The following is an 18203-nucleotide window of genomic DNA, read 5'->3' as shown; positions in this document are numbered from 1 at the left end:
TGTTTCTTTGCATTTCACATAATTTTTTTTTTTGGTTGAAAACTAGACATTTTAGGTAATTTTAGGTTTCACAACTCTGGATGATGATTCCATTCCCCACTCTCTGGGGCTTATTTTTGTTGTTTGCTTATTTATTTAGTAACTCAATTGGACCGTTTTTGGTGAAGTCTGTTTTCCCCACAGTGTACAACCTCTGTTGTCACTCCTCAGAGGGCACAGCATTGGTCAGGCATGCAGTCACCCTCAGATGATAGTGGTTTTAGCAGGACTCCCTTTGACTGTCTATCTCCCTGATCTCTCTGGTAAGCCGCTTATGGTATCACATTCAGCTGTTAGGCTCTACTAATTTCAAGCTGATGGCTCTAATGTTTTTGACAATTCCCTGCAGCATAAATTGCTCCACCACCTGATCTAATTAAATTCAAGTAGGGATAGTTGTTGAGACCAGACTTTGAGATTTGCTCTGACTTTTAGCACTTCCTAGCTGGTTCTCTCCGGTGACCTAGCTAGCATATGCTTTAGCTTATTGCTCTTAAATCAGAGGAGCTACTAGCCTCCTTTTATTTGCTTACTACCAAAATCTTCATTGTTTTTGAAAAAGTCCTTAGGCTTGAATTTTTCTCTTTGCAGAGAGCTTTAGAGCTCTCTGTTCCTATAGACTGCCTCTCCCCCTGGGCAAAATCTCTCTCCTCTGAGGGCTGGGCAGTGTAGTAGCCTTTGGTCTTAGCTTGCGTCTTCCAGCAAGGAACCTCTGCCCTCAGCAGAGCTGGGGTGAGGTGATTTAGCCCCAGTATTTTTTTTGTGTGTTTTTGAGACAGAGTCTCGCTCTGTCACCTGGGGTAGAGTGCCGTGGCATCAGCCTAGCTCACTGCAATCTCAAATTCCTCGGCTCAAGCGATCCTCCTGCCTCAGCCTCCTGAGGAGCTGGGACTACAGGCGTGCACCACCATGCCTGGCTAATTTTTTCTATATATTTTTAGTTACTCAGCTAATTTATTTCTATTTTTAGCAGAGACGGGGTCTCACTCTTGCTGAGGCTCGTCTGGAACTCCTGAGCTCAAGCGATCCTCCTGCCTCAGCCTCCCAGAGTGCTAGGATTACAGGCGTGGGCCACCGTGCCCACTGAGCCCCAGTATTTTCAAACTGCCAGTGCTGAGGTAGAGCCTCCAACCTATGTATGAGGGGTTGGGTGAAGGGAGTTTTCGGCCTCCCAGCCACACTCACCAGGAATTTACCCTCTTTTACACAGAGTTGAAAGGAGTGTGATGTGCTGGTGGCCTGTCTCTCCTGGTGAGAAATCATATTTTTTGACTGGGGGCGAGGGAGGCCTCTCTTCTTGGCTGCAGGTGCCTGGAGTGGAGCTTCTGTCAAGCTGAGCTGGGAGGGAGAGAGAGTGGAAGAAAGCTTGTCAGGCATGTCTTAAATGGTATAAACTCTCCCTGTTCTTACTGAGTTTTAGTGGATTTTCTTGATTAATTTTTCTTTCACTTATCGTATTCCATTAGGACAATTTCTAGAGATTTGAAATGGTTGTTTTTTATAGTTTCCACCAGCTGTCCTTGTTTCCCTGTGGAGTGGGTCCAATGAGCATCTCATGCCCCATTCTCAAAAGTGGAACTCACCATTTTTAGTCCTTCTGCACCCCTACCTGATCTGAGCCTGAACTGTTTTTTACCACTTTTATATTGTGTCAGTTCACAATTCTACCACCTAGAAGCTGTGTTACCCAAGGTAATTTACTTAATTTTTAAGCCTTAGTTTCCTCACTTGTAAAATGAGGATAAAGCCACCTACTTTGCAGGGTTGCTGTGAGGACTAAATGAAATAATGTATACAAAATCTCCAGCATAGAGTATGAGGTAGGTAGTTGTACCCATGCCCCACGTCTACTTTATTCATCTTCTACCTACCAGCTACTAGTTGATTTTTAGAAAAAAAACTATGAAATATTTTAAGCATACAAAGAACAGAATTAATATAACATACACCCACGTACCTACCGTTCAGCTTAAAAAACAAATTGTAGATGGAAAAGTCCTGTGTATAGTCTCCAATATTTCCTTCTCCTCCCTCACTCACTAGAGGGAACCAAAGTCCTACATCTGTTTTTGTCATTTCCAGGAATGTTTTCATACTTTACTCCATATCTGCAATAAAGAAAAAATGGTTCACAGACATTTTTCCTTTGATGGATACATAAACATCCTGTGTATATAAGGGTAAATTCTTTAATAATAATAAAATGAAATCCCCCTCATATTAGCTCACTATTTATATGAGCACATGTTCTTTACCTTTTGATGTGAGAACAGCAATTCTGGATGAATACCAGAAAGACATGGTTTACCTCAAATGGCAGACTTTCTGTGATGTTTACAGAGTTTCCGTTGTAACTCTACGTGTTAAAATGTTACTGACTGCATTTACCTATGTTAGGAATTTTATTTTATAAATAAAATTAAGTCCAACATTTAAAATGTGTTACACAGTTGATTTAAAGATTCTCAACTTTTAGGGGAATTATAATACCCTGTTTACTTGATTTTGGTTGGTGGTGTTTTTCTGAGAATTTTATAATATCCCTTGGAATGATGGAAGACTCACTGGACTCCTCATAGAACTAAATTTTTACCTTACTGGTTTATTTACATGTAAGGGATAAAAATTAAAATACTTGAGGTTTTCCTCAGATGTGCTTCTAATATAACCTCAGTTGTTTTACATGCATTTTGCAGTAATTTACGCTGACGTATTAAAATAAAAGCATAGGTGAATGAAATTCACAGAAAATTCAGGTTCAAATTTTGTTTTACATGAAGGTTTCAGCTGAAATAGGGACATTGGTGGGTATCCGTTTGTTCTCTGCTGAAGTTGTCACGTTCAGGTGAACTTCTTCCTTTCGGCCTGGAGGTGGCAACACCACACCAGAAATGCTGGCAACAATTGTCCATTAAACCGCATCCAGCCTTAAAATTGTATGACTGCCGCAAGTCCCTTGTTAAAAATGCTGTAATGTATTGCCTGAATTTGGATATGTAATCAGACCCCAACCTTGATGTTACCCATATTTGCATATATTTGAATGGCTGCCACAATCTCTTGCTATCCCCTGGGTGAGGTCTTTTGGGATTTCCCCTGTCTCTCCCCTGCCGGCTTACTGTGGCAGCTCCTGTTTCTTCCTGGGAATAACCTCTCTCTTACAAAAATACCCACTTCTCTCCCGTGCTTGCTTTGGTGTCGCATCCATCCTTTTCACGAGGGAGAGGGTCAGCACAAAGAGCAGGGAGAGGAGGGGTTGGTGCTAAGACCAATCTGGACCTCACTTCTGCTGTGGTGGTGACAACCCCAAGCAGCACTGTGTGCTTTTCCTCTTGTTAGTTCTCTTCACTCTCTGTTTGCCCTTGTTGCCAGCAATGAAGACTCTGAGAGATCCCCAGAGAGCTGTAGACTTGCTTCCGGGACAAGGAGCATAGGAAAAATTCTGAACCTCAGTTCCATTCTGTTTCTGTCTTTGAGGAACCAGGGAAGGGAGCAAGTGAGACTGATCACAAACAGAGGTGGCAGAGGATAAACAAAGAGCAGACAGGCTGGGTGTAGTGGCTCATGCCTGTACTCCCAGCACTTTAGGAGGCCAAAGCAGGAGAATCACTTGAGCCCAGGAATTGGAGGCTGCACTGAGCTATGATGATGCCACGATGCCGCTGCACTCCAGCCTGGGCAACAGAGCAAGACCCTGTCTCAACAACAACAACAAAAAGGAGCAGACAGTCATATCTCTGGAATTGGATAAACATAAAAAGGAAAACAGGGATCCACCCAACCCAGTGTGAGCAGCATCCCTGGGATTTTCCAGTGGTCAGAGGCTGGGGTCTCCCCATTTGGGCCACAGTGATTCCCTCTGCTAGGTAGAGTCATGAACATTCAAATTAGAAATCTATACGAAGATCCCACAGAAACACTGTTATATGAGATAGTTAAGCTCTGTAGCGTTATTATAATGTCCATAGTTTTTTCTTCAGCTTTCCATCATAACCCAGTTTGTACCAGAGCCCCATCCATCATGCATTCTATGAAGCAAATGTGCTGAGTTTTAAACAGCATTCATACATTAAGAACTGCTTCTATTGTATCACATCCCATATACAGAACATGCTAACCTTGAAAAGCAAATCTTAGCCCATTGCCATTTTGAACTGGCTGTATAAAAATTGCATTTTAGGCCGGGCGCGGTGGCTCACGCCTGTAATCCTGGCACTCTGGGAGGCCGAGGCGGGCGGATCGTTGGAGCTCAGGAGTTCGAGACCAGCCTGAGCAAGAGCGAGACTCCGTCTCTACTAAAAATAGAAAGAAATTATATGGACAGCTAAAAATATATATAGAAAAAAAAAATAGCCGGGCATGGTGGCACATGCCTGTAGTCCCAGCTACTCGGGAGGCTGAGGCAGGAGGATTGCTTGAGCCCAGGAGTCTGAGGTTGCTGTGAGCTAGGCTGACGCCACGGCACTCACTCTAGCCTGGGCAACAGAGTGAGACTCTGTCTCAAAAAAAAAAAAAAATTGCATTTTAAAGACAGATCATTCTTTGGTATAACAATATATATTTGTGTATTACATTTATTTGGCTAAGTGAAATGTCTTTTAGAATTTATTTTATCATAGATAAATGGGCTTTATAAGACAGTTTTGTTCTTTTTTTGCAGTAGTAAAATTTGCTTTTCTTTCCATGAGCCAGTGTTTTAATCTAAAATAGTGATCTCATGCTATGTTGAAAATTTTTTGAATTTTTTATAATATGTAGCAAACCTAGAAATTGGACTGCTGCATGAAAAGTAATAACAAAGTGCACATTAACATATGCTTTTAATTGCTGTAACTCTTGAATCAATTAGAGCAGAACGTCAAAAATACAGGCAGTTATTTAGTCATGGGGAAAAAAACAAGACTTGTTTACCAAATTGAAAAGAAATTAGGAAAGTGATTTTCTCCAAATTACATTTCTACTCAAATGCACTCTCCAAATCTGAGCTATTTCCCTAATTATATTTAATATGCCATGAATTTGTAAACCTCTTTATGCACTTTATGCTCTTGGTTGGAAATTAAACATCAATTCAATTTTCATTAAGTTGGAAATCACAGGTACTGGTAGTTTTTAAAGATGTGATGTTAACAAGATATTTGTGTGGAATAATCATAATAATAGTAATAAAAATGCATCTATTGACTATAAAGTTTACAAAATACTGTATTCTCCTGTAGAGAGGCAGTATGGTATCATGACGAGACCCGAGGCTTGGCTTCAGACCTGGGTATGAATCCCACCGTAGCCCCTTGTTAGCTGTTAATCACCCTTCTTGAGTCTCAGGTTTCTCATGTGTAAAATGGGGGGAATACCTATGTTAAAATGTTGTTGTGAATATTAAACAAGAACGAATGCTTGTAAAATTCTTAATATGAAATAGTAGCCCTTAAAAACCCCAATATTTAATCTTCACACTTTTATTAGGAAGTAGGTTTTATCTCCTTTTACAGAGGACTCCGTTGAGGCTCAGGCAATTCATCCAGGGTCACCAAATCTGTTTTATGACTCCAAGTCTAGGGCACTTCCCTCCCCTCAGCTGCTTCCAGAACAAGACTGCAAAAACTGATAAAATGGTCAGCGGCGATTGTTAGATGTGACCACTCAGATATGATCTAGCTTTCATTAAAGCAGCCATTCCCAGCGCTTTTTTCCTCTGTCATATGTGTGATACTGCATGACTCAAGCTGCTGCTACATTAGCTAAAACTACCTCCTTTTCTCTGCTGCTCACAAAAACCCAAGGAGGGACAGTGTCTATTATTAATAGGGATAATTTGCAATCCACTTCATTCCCAGCCCACTACTATTTTGTTACTGATAGCGAGTTTCTTTGAACATACTTCACAACCTATAGCAGCACAGCACAGTTGGGAACCATGGCATATGATGAGTTCTAGGGAGAATAAGGAGGTCACTCTATAGTAGAGGGTCCTGAGGTGGAGAGGTGGAAAACGTTGGTGGGGCCAGCAGGAGTCTAAAAAGTTAAGACTTGATCTAGTAGGCACTCAGAGGTTCCTGAGTGGGAAAGCGATGCGACTAAAGTGGTGGTCTGCAGGGCTCGGAAAAAGCCTGGAAGTCAGGAGACCATTTGGTCTATTGAAGTGAGCCAGGTGGGATGAGCTGGAGGCCTGAACTAAGGCAGTGGCAGTGAGAATGGGAAGGAATGAACATATTCCCAAAGACTTGTGACTGATTGGATATGCGTGGCCAACCAAGGAGGTGATCAAGCAAAAGTTTCAAAATTTGCTGTCAGTTAAGCAGCAAGTTTTCTTCTCTAATAATATTTTGCTCAAATGTAAAATGATCTTGCAGCCCCAGGATTCGACACCCTTGTTGGTGGAAAGGAGGCAACCTGGAGGCAGAGAAAGCACCAGCTTAGAATTAGACATTTATAGGACATAGTTCATAAAGTATTAATAAATTTTTTCACCATGTTGCTGTCTTGTGGAAGGGTTTGGGTAACCTGCTGCACTGGTTTTAGATCCTAGGCTGAGTGAGTTTGTGGTTAGTCATGCAAACATGCTGCTATCTGAATGTAGGACTTGATTCTAGAACATTACAAGTGGGTGATAGGGAGCACTTGGTGAATTGAGACCCTTGACACCTGACCAGCCAGTAACTAGCATGTTTGAAGTGATTAAGAAAATCTGTTTTTTAAACCTGAAGTTGAGGTCATCTGGTAGGCTGTATACTCCGTGCCCATGGGTGCAGGATCCTTAAAGGTGGGGACTTTTTTGTTTGCTGCTGTATCCCCATCAGAAAACAGAGCCTGCCACTTAGTAGATGCTCAGTCAGTAATTGTTGCGTGAGTAAATGACACCAGGGATTAGCAGTGTCTGGCTCACCACTGAAGCCCTGGTGCTGGGCACAGTGCTGATTGCATAGGAGAAGCTGAATAAAGCCTGATTGAATTGAGTTGAAATGGATTGAACAGCATTTGGACTAGTGAAACACATTTTTATTTGGTTTTATACTGTGTGAAATACAGCAAAATACGGATAATTCTTTACATGGGATATTCAGCAATAACAACGCTGTATTCATTCTTTTGCTAGTGACGATCTGGACAAATTTATGGAAAATCAAGGTGCATCTAGCCCAGGTATCCTCATTTTAACAACAAGCCTCAGCAAACCATTCATGCGACTGGAAAAGTATGTTACTCTCTTGCAAGAGTTGGAACGGCATATGGAGGTAAGGGAAGATGAGCTTTTTCAAGCTCATGTGCCAAGTATGTTCCTCTGCTCTGGAGGAAGCAGTCAGTCTGCCTCCAAACTAGCCTGGCAGAGGAATCCAGAATATGCCTAGGTTTCAAAATTTACTGTATCTGATCTTCCCTGTTTTTGGTCTTCTAATTTTCTTCTTTATGAAGCAAAATAAGATCTCGTTCTTTCTTACCAAATGTACATGATCATTCTCCCTCCCCTCTCTTCTCTTCGAAGCTTTGGTCCTGTTGCTTCCCTTAAATTTGTACTTACTTGTTGACTTAGTTTTCCTTTTGCCCTCTTATCTGTAGATAGTGTTTCAGTCAAAATCAGACCAAGAAATCTTCTGTTGTTTGATATATTAACCAACTTTATTGTGGGAGATAAAGCAAACCAACATCAGAAAAAACAAAGAACATGTTCATTATAGACAGGAATATTTATCTCTAGAATACTGCAATCATTCAGCTTCCTGACTGCATTATAATGGAAGATTCTGGTACTCCTGAGAGATTAATAAATGGTATACAATATTAGTGGTATCTCTCCATACATCAATGCATCCCTATCAAAGTCCCCTCACATTTTTGTTTATCCAATTACACTTTACTTGTAACAGTTGTGGCACAGCTGTAATGCTTTCTAAATATTAAGATTTTGCAATGAAGCCTGATAATTGAATATTTTTTCATCAATAGCCCAAATCCTCTTGTTATTAAAAACCAATAAAAAGCACTAGCTCTGTGAGCTGTTCTTTCGTGATAGTGCATGGGGGATTGAGTGTGGGTGGGAGAGGAGGGCCCACTGGGGAAGGCTGCATTTACCCCAGTTGCTCTTCCTGTGTCTGGGGAAAGGTTTTGAGGTTTTAAAGGGTTTGATTATCTTTAAAGAAATAGGGTGCATTCTACAGGGCTTGTCAGTGTTTGTAAGGATTGAAAGCATGTACTCTGAGCGAAACCACATTCTCAGGGTATTTGACCTGCCTGAAAGCTGGAGGCAGTGGGGACCTGGTGAGTAAAGCCTGCCAGAATGAAATTTCAGTTAGGGCTCTGGAAGGTGTTGACCTCTGGATGCCTTTCCATAAGCTAAACCAGTTGACTGAACCGTTTGAGGTTTACCCCTCCTTGCTTATCACAAAAATCCGGAAATTAGTGGCCTTAGTTTCTGTTACTGCTCAGTGCTGAAACACAAATATGCAATTAGTTGGGGGAGAAAAAAAAATCCCAGATGTTCCTATTGCCTGGAACACTTGTATCTTGGCCCTCCCTGTAGTGGAGCCTGCTTCTACTCCTGCCTCCATTTGCTGTTGGTCACATGTCTTTGGCTGCCTTTCACTTCCCACCATCAGATAATACACACCCTTCGTATTAGTTCAGCACTGAGTAAGACACTTTCTCCAGATTTCTGATCATGTGTCATGGCTTCTGGCTAATAGTAGAATAGAACCTGAAATTCTCAGTTGTCAGCTGATTTTGGTAAGGATAAATTTTACTATAAAGGAGTACAGCCTTTCTTTTCATGAGCAATGCCATCCTTGGCTTGGATCAGACACCTAATTTGTTCACTTCTGTATTTCATCACCTGAGTCTAGTTGAGCAGGAGATTTGGTCTTCCCATTACTCTAGCTGAGTTCCAAGAGTTAGGCGTTCGTACATGCCCAAGGTTAGGTACACCTATACACCCCATGTGCCCCAATGTTAGATACACATCTACCCCCCAAGAATACTTATCTTCCCTTCATAAACAGTTATGAAGTTGTGGGTTTCTCAAAGCCATTTTTGAACCTGTCCACTTTTCAGGGTTGCAAGTACCATGGAACTGCAGATGGTATGTAAAATCCTTGCTTAAGAAGGAGCACCTGGTATGAAAATTGGAATTTTTTTCCCCGTCTGCTGTGTTGATACTGCTGAGAGAAAATGGAGGCATTTCAGGAAATGATATTAGATTGATTTTTCCCTAACTATCCCTCCATTTCCACAATTTCCTACCTCCTATCATCTACCAACAACATGACCTAATGATGTCCCCCAAATAATTATTTAGTTACTATATTTATTATGAAATATTTATTATCCATAGTATAATAACAAAAACGGAAATGGGAACTCTTGTCTCAGTAACCACACTTGCTATGTTACTAAATATATCATGTGTGATCAACTGTCTTAATTTCTTAATCACCTAATAATTGGGTGTGTTGAGATTCCAAATGTTCAACTGCTGTTCTGTTTTTTAATTTTTAAATTAGCGTATGTAAAATTGACTTTTTTTTCCTAGTGCACAGTTCTATAAATTTTAACACAGGTATAGTTTCTTGTTACCACCACCACAATTGAGATACAGAACAGTTCTATCACCCCCCAAAATTCTCTCTTGGTGTCTCTTTGTAGCCACACCTTCCTTGCCCCCCAACTCCTGGCAACTACTGATCTGTTCTCTTCTAATATTGTTTTCAAATGTATTCCTTTGATAGGATACTCATCCAGATCATCAAGATATTCTGAAAGCAATCATAGCATTCAAAACTCTCATGGTAGGTGATGCTTTAAAATTATAATTCTCCATTTTGTATATTTTGTTCCGGAGAGAGTGATTTGTGTGTAACATTTCTTTCCTTATGCAAAGGTCTTTGGAATGGAAACAATAAGCTTTCATGACAGTATCACAGTGATTGTTTCATTTAATTTTGTGCTCCAAAAATCATGCTTACCTATGAAAGGTTGCCAGGCCGAGGGTATAAAGCAATCACATTTACAGTCTCGGCCACATTAAGCATTGGTGTGTAGGTGGGGGGTTTCCTTTCGTCTCTTTGTCTTTACCCCCGTTGCTCACCTTATGTCTGTGTAACTCGTCATTCACTGATTGACATCAATACTGGATTCAACTATCTATGCTAAAAGGTGTGAGTTTGTTCTTTGCACATGAGGAAGAAATCCCTCATCAAATCTAAAAGGAAAAAAAAACCCAAACTACTAAAATACAATTGCTTTATCTCGGTTGCTATCAAAGGTACCTGTAATCTTGTATCTTCAGCGTGATGGTTAATGTGTCTTCTTGAACCCACTGATGTGAAACCACTTGGTGCCATTTTAGAAGGAAAGAAAACTTTATTTGGGGTGATTGATGAAGTTTAGCTACATTTCAGCTATTTCTGTAGCATTCTAAGTGATTTGGGTGAATGTTAATTATTGATCCTTTCTGTAAGGTTATGATGCAACATTCACTATCACCTCATTTTCATTGCTGTTGAATGATCAGTAACTGACGTGTCCATGGTTAAACGGCAAGTTGAAGACCAGAGTAAGGTATTAGGTTAAAATTGCTGTTGTTGTAGGTCAAAACAGTCCAAATATTGGCAGTTTTGCATGGCTCCAGTTAATAGAACAGCATTACAATTTGTGGCTGTCTTATTTTTTCCTATGTAAAGGGGAATATAAAATGCCTCTTTTTGAAAAACCTGTATTCCTTTCTGATTATGTTGTAAAACTTGCTTTGATAGTTATAGTATATTTATTCCTACTGTAGGTGCTTCCAAAATATGTATACAGTGAATTTATTTCTTCAAGTCTCCATTTAGCTGAAAGGGCAGCAGACATTTTTTATAGAAAACACACCTCAAGACACTATTACATTATATTCATTTGGAAACAGTAACATAGCTAACCATGTGCTTATTTTTGCACTCAATTTGGAACGCATGCTCTTAAAGTACTCTAAGATAACCTCACACTTTCTGAAGCACTGATTTAAAAAATATATATATTACATATATATACCCAAATATATATATATATACACACACATATATATATAGTATATATATAGCATTTATATTCCACATAGTGTTGGAAAACTCTAAATTGTTTCTTGGTTTGAATTTTCAGTTTGTCACCATGAAATCCAGTTGTATCTCGTTTTCCAATCCTTTTAGGAATACAAATTAATTTATTATTTTTTTCACAGCAATCTACTATTGGTCCCTAAACAAAGTACAGCAGTGCCTGTGTTTCATTATAAGATCAGTGTGATTCACTGTGGCATAAAGAATTTAATTTTCTCTTTTTCTATTACTCCTGGAGTCTTGTTTTTGATTTTTGTTATTTTCAGGATGTTACCTTGTCGGAAACTGAGCATATGCTAGAAAAATACAATTGCTTTGTAACTAAAGCCCTCTTCATGCAAAGACAGACAAGGTGGAGAAGGGCTTGAGCAGGGAAACCAACCAGCACATCTGAAGCTACTGGGTGCTCTCCTGGCTCTGGCTGATGTGATTTGGCTACTTGCCTTCCCATGCCTTTTACAGGGAGGGAGAAATAAACCCCTTCTGGCATTTTGTTTTGCTGCCTTGGCAAAATAAAAAGTAGCCGTTTCTGATAAAATTTTTGGGGGATCAAAGCTAGACATTTAGGGTAGTGGATCTTTCTGTCTGTCAGGAATAGATCTAGTTGTGGGATTCATGGTGAGGAATAGAGACTCAGTGGGAATCCAAGAGTCAGAAGCCACATCTTACTTTGATCTTGTCTTAGGTCTGTTTCATAAGAATTCCTATTCCATCATGTTCTGCTTTGGTTCTGTAGGGGCAGTGCCAAGATCTGAGAAAGAGAAAACAGCTGGAGTTGCAGATACTTTCCGAACCTATTCAGGCATGGGAAGGGGAGGATATTAAAACCTTGGGAAACGTGATTTTTATGTCACAAGTAATGGTGCAGTATGGAACATGTGAGGTAAGGTGTTTCAAATCTCAACATCATTTCTTCTGTCTTTCATATGTTTCTTCCTATATTCTTCCATCAAGGTCAAATGCTAGAACATTCAAATCAGAAACTGAGTGTCTATTCTTTGCCCAACACTCTGCTAAGTGCTGTGGGATATAGGAAGAAAGAACAAGCAATGATCACTACTTTCAAAGAACTCATTAAAAACAGATTAAAACACATATTGCAACTAGAAAACAAACCAAATAGCCAGTGTCTGATTTTGTGGTCTCAACGGTAGAGTCCATAGCAATTCAGAGAAGAGAGAGATCAAGAGGACCTTATGGAACTAGGACTTGACGAGGGTAGGCATGAAAAGGAAAGGGGGGCATCCCATAAGGCAGAGGTCATTCCTTGCTCAGGAGAGCATAGAAACGTGCAGGACAGTAAGGATACCAGGGAGCGCAGAAAGCATGTTGGGTATAGTGAAAGAAAAGGTTGATCGAGTCAGGTAGAGTCAGGCTATGCAAGACCTTCCAAGTCAGCCAAGAGTAGTTCAGATTGATGCTGTAGGCAGTAGGAAACAATGAAAGAGTCTGGAGTAGTAGAAAGGGGTGTTTGACACTATCTGACAACCATACATGACAGGTAAACTGGAGGGGATGGGACTAGAAACAAAGGCCAGCAGGGATGGAAAGTGAGACGCAGCCCGTGACCAGGGTAGTGGCAGAGGGAATGGAACAGAAGGAGCAAATCCGAGATACCTTTAGAAGATAAAGTCAACAGAAGTCATGGCCCATGGGCTAGAGGAGATGATACATACAACTTCAGACCTGTTAACTTTCAAGTGACTGTAGATATCCAAGTGGAGATGTCCTGTGGGCAGCTGTGAAAGTACTGTGGAAATGTGGGTGAGAGGTCACAGTTAAAGGCAGAGATTTAGATGTCCCTGACAGATGTGCCTTCCTAGGAAGTAAATATTCAGAGAGAAGCACAGAGGGCTGAAGATGGATTATTTCTTTTAGGAAGGGGCCAGGGTGAGGGAGAAAGGTTGATTATGTCACCTGATATGATTTATGGGGTATTAGAATTGTCTCCTCTCTCCCAAAATGTCTTCCTATGCTCCCTGACATATCTCTGGCAGAGATTCATGACTTTAGGTTAATAAGCAATCTCATTTAAAATGCAGATACCCCAGGGAAGGTTAATGCAGTGAGTCTAACTATTAGTCATTCATTCTTTTGGGATAAACCTCTTGGGTGAAGGGAGGAAGAATCAGTGCCAGAAAATAAAAAGACAAAGAGGATGGTAGAGAACTGTGGAGTGTGGTGTCATGGAAATTCCAGGAGGAGCATTTGAAAGTGGTTAGTGTGCTGAGTGCCACAGAAGGTTCGGAGGGCAAGGGGTGTGACGACCAAGAGGAAGCCATTGGATTTTGCTAGAAGGCAGTTATTGATGACTTAGAGAGAGCAGTTGGGGGTGCAGTTAGGGACGGATCAATGGCAAGAAAATGAAGACAGCAAGTATTTTGGCAATAAAATGTCAAGAAATGGGATATTATGTATAAGGGGCCACATGGGACAAGCAAAGGCCTCTTAAGACAGGAGATGTGCATATGTTAAAAGCAAAAGAGGAAAAGCTAGTAAAGGAGGAGAGGCTGCTGGAAGACGGAGGAGAGGAGATGTCTGTAGAAGGAAACCAAGCAAGAGGAAGCTGTGAGAGATTCAGAGCACTTGTTAGAATAGTTAGCCTCGAAGGGTTGCTCTTCTCAAATGGGAAGAAGGAGACGGAGACAGGTATAAGGATAACTGTAGCTGAGATGGTTGGGCCTATAAGCCACATGTCATTTTTGCATATCTGTCTAAGGGGCTCAGAGCAGCCTTCATATAAAAAGGCTTCTTTTCTTTAGTGGCATTGAAAAATATACTTTTCTATTTTACATGAGTCCAATAATTATCTTGTTCTTAATGATTAAAAATAATGTTATGAATAAGACTTTAACATACTTGTAGAGCATAATAAATTTCCCATCACCTGAAAATGCTTTCATTTTGCCATGTTTTCAAACTAAAATATATCTTCATTTTTGTGGACCTAGAGACTTACTTTGTGCCCTGGTCTAGCATATTTCACTGGCTGTGTAAACTGTGTGACTTCTCAGGCTTCCATGCTTGGGAGACAAGCATGACTATTTGTATTTAATTGTTATATATAGGAAGGAGAGAAATAAACTGTGAATGTCTATGTCCAAGTAGAATTCAACTAGTTTTGTGTTGTTAAGTTGGATATCAGTTTTTAAAAATCACTGTTAATGTCTCGGTTAATCATATGAGATCTGTGTTATAAAGCAGTGATTCTAGAAATTCTTAACAAACAAATGTTCAATCTCTATTCTCCGTTTAATATTGTTCATTTCCTCTCAGGAAAAAGACGAGCGGTACCTTATATTATTTTCAAATATCTTGATAATGTTATCTGCAAGTCCTCGGATGAGTGGCTTTATCTATCAGGTTAGTAAATTTAATATAAAACAAATAACAGGACCCATAATGAAAACAGGTTTCCATCCAGATGCAATATCTCCACTATAGCATTAAAAGCTCAAGCGAGAAGAGGCAGAATGTTCTGACCCTTCATTGTAATTAAACAGCTTATAAGAGCAGATGTTCCTTAGAAAAAAGACCTTTGTATTAGTATAATGAGTTTATCTTGAGTATCCACTGCTCTGGTTATGAGCTGGGTTTTGGATGTATAAATGGAAATCTCAGTCTACAAGATAAATTAGCAGCAGCATTTTACAGGCTGATGTTATTATTGCTGGGAAAGTATGAAGCTGGGATCTCCTCCTATCATTGTGTTATTACAGTCACATCACATGGTTCAGGTTTCTAAGATGTAAGTTATTAAATTCCTCAGAAATTAAACTTCCCTCAGTCTGCTCCAAAGATATAGAGTATCATAAGTTAATTTGCTGTTATGTCTTGACCTGCCAATTACTCATTTTTATAAAATCTGAGGCTTTACATTATTTACTGATTCTCATGAAAATGTGTTAGAAAAGTATACTGTTTTATAAATCCCCATCTTATGGCTTAGGGTGTTTTAGCCGAATAAAACCCACATTTTCCCCTTGCTTTCCTGTCTGATTAAAATTTAGAGCAGGGACACATTATCTATTGACAGACTGGAGAAATATGTCTAGCCATAATTCAGCAGTGATTGCTGAGAGGGTCAGAAAATCTAAGTGAAATAAGTAGAGACACGTATAACCATAGAATTAATGGGAATGTTCTTTTTCTGATAGGGAAAAATGCCAATAGGAGGAATGGTGGTGACTAGATTAGATGAAATTGAAGGGAATGACTGCACATTTGAAATCACAGGTAGGTAATTTTCACTTTTTATGTAGCTACTTCAAATCGTTTTTGAAATGAAGTGGAGTTTAAATAAATAAATGCTATTATTTTCTGTGATATAGTTTATGAGTAAGTTTTACATGGCCATGGCAAAGTCTATTCCATTTCCTGGGATAATTAGGGTACAATGATAGAACAGAGAAATCTGGCCATTCAGAAACCTCGGCTTTGCCATTAGTTTCAATCTTCTGTTGCATAAGAGCTGCTTTCAAGAGCTGAGGAACAACGAAATGGACTGATGTAAATGTCATTTTCTCCCCGTCTGTCCCCTGATGACAGAGGAGACAAAGATGTGGACTTTTATCAGCAATCTTATCATCAGCCTGTGAATTAGCAAGATTTGGTTGTGTTTCTAAAAAGTGCTGAAAAGCCGTGAAACTGTCTTCACAAATTGAGCAAAATGCCAGGCCTCAGTAATGGCCCCTGACATTTTGGCCTGTTAGCCCTTTTGCCAGGCCTGTGTGATTTACATGCAATGGCTGTACTGTTTGAGCTGGCCGGACACAATGGGTGAGACTGAGGTCATGGCCCCAGGCCTTACCTGCTTCTTTCCTAATAAAAAGCCTAAGGTTTGATGTTTGCCCCAAGATTGTAGCCAGTCTTAGTTGAATCTTGTTCCTAATATCAAAGTTCAATATTCTCATTTTAGACTATGAACTACTAAATGGCTATATGCTTAAATTTTCAGTTTGCAAGTTCATGTATAGTGAAGTTTTACACTATTTCTAAGATTCTGTAAACAGTTGAAATCCAGGACGGTTTTCTAAATCAGACCTGAATATTCCTTTACTTTACCATCACAGCGTATCTGCTCCTGATACAGAAGTTTCAACAGGGTTACCCCATAGGTGTGAAACCCCCCCAAAATTAGACCCCAAGTCCTAGTTGTGTGAAGTATATTTATGAATGAAACAAGCTCAAGGTTTTCCTGGCTTTTTGTCTTCAAATGCTCATAATTGGGTGATGTAGGTAACACAACAGAGAGGATTGTGGTCCATTGCAACAACAATCAGGACTTCCAGGAATGGTTGGAACAGCTGAACAGACTGATCAGAGGACCTGCTTCTAGCAGTTCATTATCCAAAACATCATCATCATCATGTAGTGCTCATTCTGTAAGTAGTCCATTTGTTCTGTCAAGGGATTATTGAGTCTTTCATCAAATCATGCCTGCTAAAGACTTACAGGAAGTAGTGAGCACGCCCTTAGTTTTTGGGTAGTCTATATTTGTAGATTTTAAAGTACAGTTAAGCCTCACTAATTCTGATTTCTCTTTGTGAGGTCCATCCAGATTAATAAAAAGTTTTACATAGAGGTGTGCAGTTTTGTTTGACAGTATTCAGATACTCCAACTAACTGCTAGCAAAGTATTTCTAACCAAAAGTCCTGCTAAGATGTTTTAGTGATAAATAAGATTTATTTCAAGGAGCAACCATTATTCTCATATTAACAATGTGCTAAGTCAAAATGAATAATTTTCCTCCCTAAGTACTTAAAACATCTCCATGCCATCTCATTCACGCTCTCACATTTGCTCAGTAAACTTCTTCAAAGGCAAACCTTTCGCATTGTCTTCTTCTGAGTTATCACAAATATAGAATTCATGGAATTTGAATTGAAGAGATTTTACTGTGCTTGCTGAGTGAGATGGAAGATATTCTGTGTTGTTTGTTAACATTCAAACCTGTGATGCCAAAATTCCAGTTTTGAGCACTGTGTGTTGTGGTGGGAAGAACATAGGCTTTGGCATCAGATCTGGGTGCACATCTTGGCTTTGCCAATTACTAGTTAGTTCCTTCACTTTGCTGAGTCGCTGTGTTAGGTAGTTCTGATGAAATAACCTATTTAAGTACCTAATAGAGCACCAAACACATCACTGAACTCAAATGGTGACTGTTACTCCACTTTCCTCCCTTACAGAGGAAAAAATAAATCAGACTTTAATGAAATTCCAGAAGAGAAAGAGAGGACAGTATCATGGGATGTTGAGTCAATTTTGTGCTGTTCCTTAGAGACCCCATAATCTTGACTGGAAAGTGCCAGTTCTCAAACTGGAGACTTTTGTTTTTCCATCTTTCCCTTTCTATGGCTGACTTTGCTGATCGAATGAAGCTATTGTTGTTCTCTCACTGTGTGGCACAAGGTCGGGTTCAGATGGCAGATTGCCAACATCTCATCAGACATTTTCCCAGTCTTTTAGCTCTACTGGACAGCCCCGAGGACCCCTGGAACCTCCTCAAATTATAAAACCGTGGAGTTTAAGTTGTCTACGACCTGCACCTCCACTTAGACCATCAGCAGCACTAGGTTATAAAGAGGTAATTTTGCTACATATGGTATAAAATGCTTCTGACAAGTTGATTTCGTAGCTTATTGCAAGTAGTTCTGTGGGAATGTGCTAGAATTTATGATAGGTGATGTATGTCAGTTAATATGGAATTGCTAGGCTCAGAGTAGCTTTTTTGTTTCTTAATTTTCCATTTTTCTGTTATCCATTACAAATATTTATTGACTATACACAGGGTCTGTGTGCACTGTGTGAGTTTCCCCAGTCTCTTCCTGAAGCACCTCTGGTTTACCTTTATGATTATTAGGATGATTCTCTAACTTAGTAAATGATGTACACATACCTCAAACAAGAGCCACTTCACTGTGCTTGAATTTCCAACCAAGCAGACCCAATTCTGTATTTTAGATCATTTTGATCTTTTAAGCCATATCAGTAAAGTGTTATCGAGCCAAGCCATGAGTTTGAACTATTAAAGTGATATTTGCTGCAGTTGGAAAGGGAAGAGAATTTAATGAAAG

General features: G+C 39.8%; 1 protein-coding gene across 5 annotated transcripts in view; it reads left to right on the top strand.

Moving 5' to 3' along the window:
• Positions 1 to 18203, top strand: part of ARHGEF6 (Rac/Cdc42 guanine nucleotide exchange factor 6) — a 117074-nt gene that overhangs the window by 86056 nt on the left and 12815 nt on the right. For all 5 annotated transcript variants that reach the window (XM_045538845.1, XM_045538844.1, XM_045538847.1 and 2 more), the window contains 7 exons: positions 7136 to 7274; positions 9759 to 9818; positions 11863 to 12009; positions 14403 to 14489; positions 15284 to 15362; positions 16365 to 16510; positions 17588 to 17713. In XM_045538845.1, coding sequence (XP_045394801.1) covers positions 7136 to 7274; positions 9759 to 9818; positions 11863 to 12009; positions 14403 to 14489; positions 15284 to 15362; positions 16365 to 16510; positions 17588 to 17713 — 784 coding nt within the window. The remainder of the gene's footprint in view (positions 1 to 7135; positions 7275 to 9758; positions 9819 to 11862; positions 12010 to 14402; positions 14490 to 15283; positions 15363 to 16364; positions 16511 to 17587; positions 17714 to 18203) is intronic.

This window comes from Lemur catta, chromosome X, assembly GCF_020740605.2.
Source record: "Lemur catta isolate mLemCat1 chromosome X, mLemCat1.pri, whole genome shotgun sequence".
NCBI classification, from domain to species: domain Eukaryota; kingdom Metazoa; phylum Chordata; class Mammalia; order Primates; family Lemuridae; genus Lemur; species Lemur catta.
The sequence above is the reverse complement of the archived record's forward strand: the minus strand, read 5'-3'. Positions and strand labels throughout refer to the sequence as shown.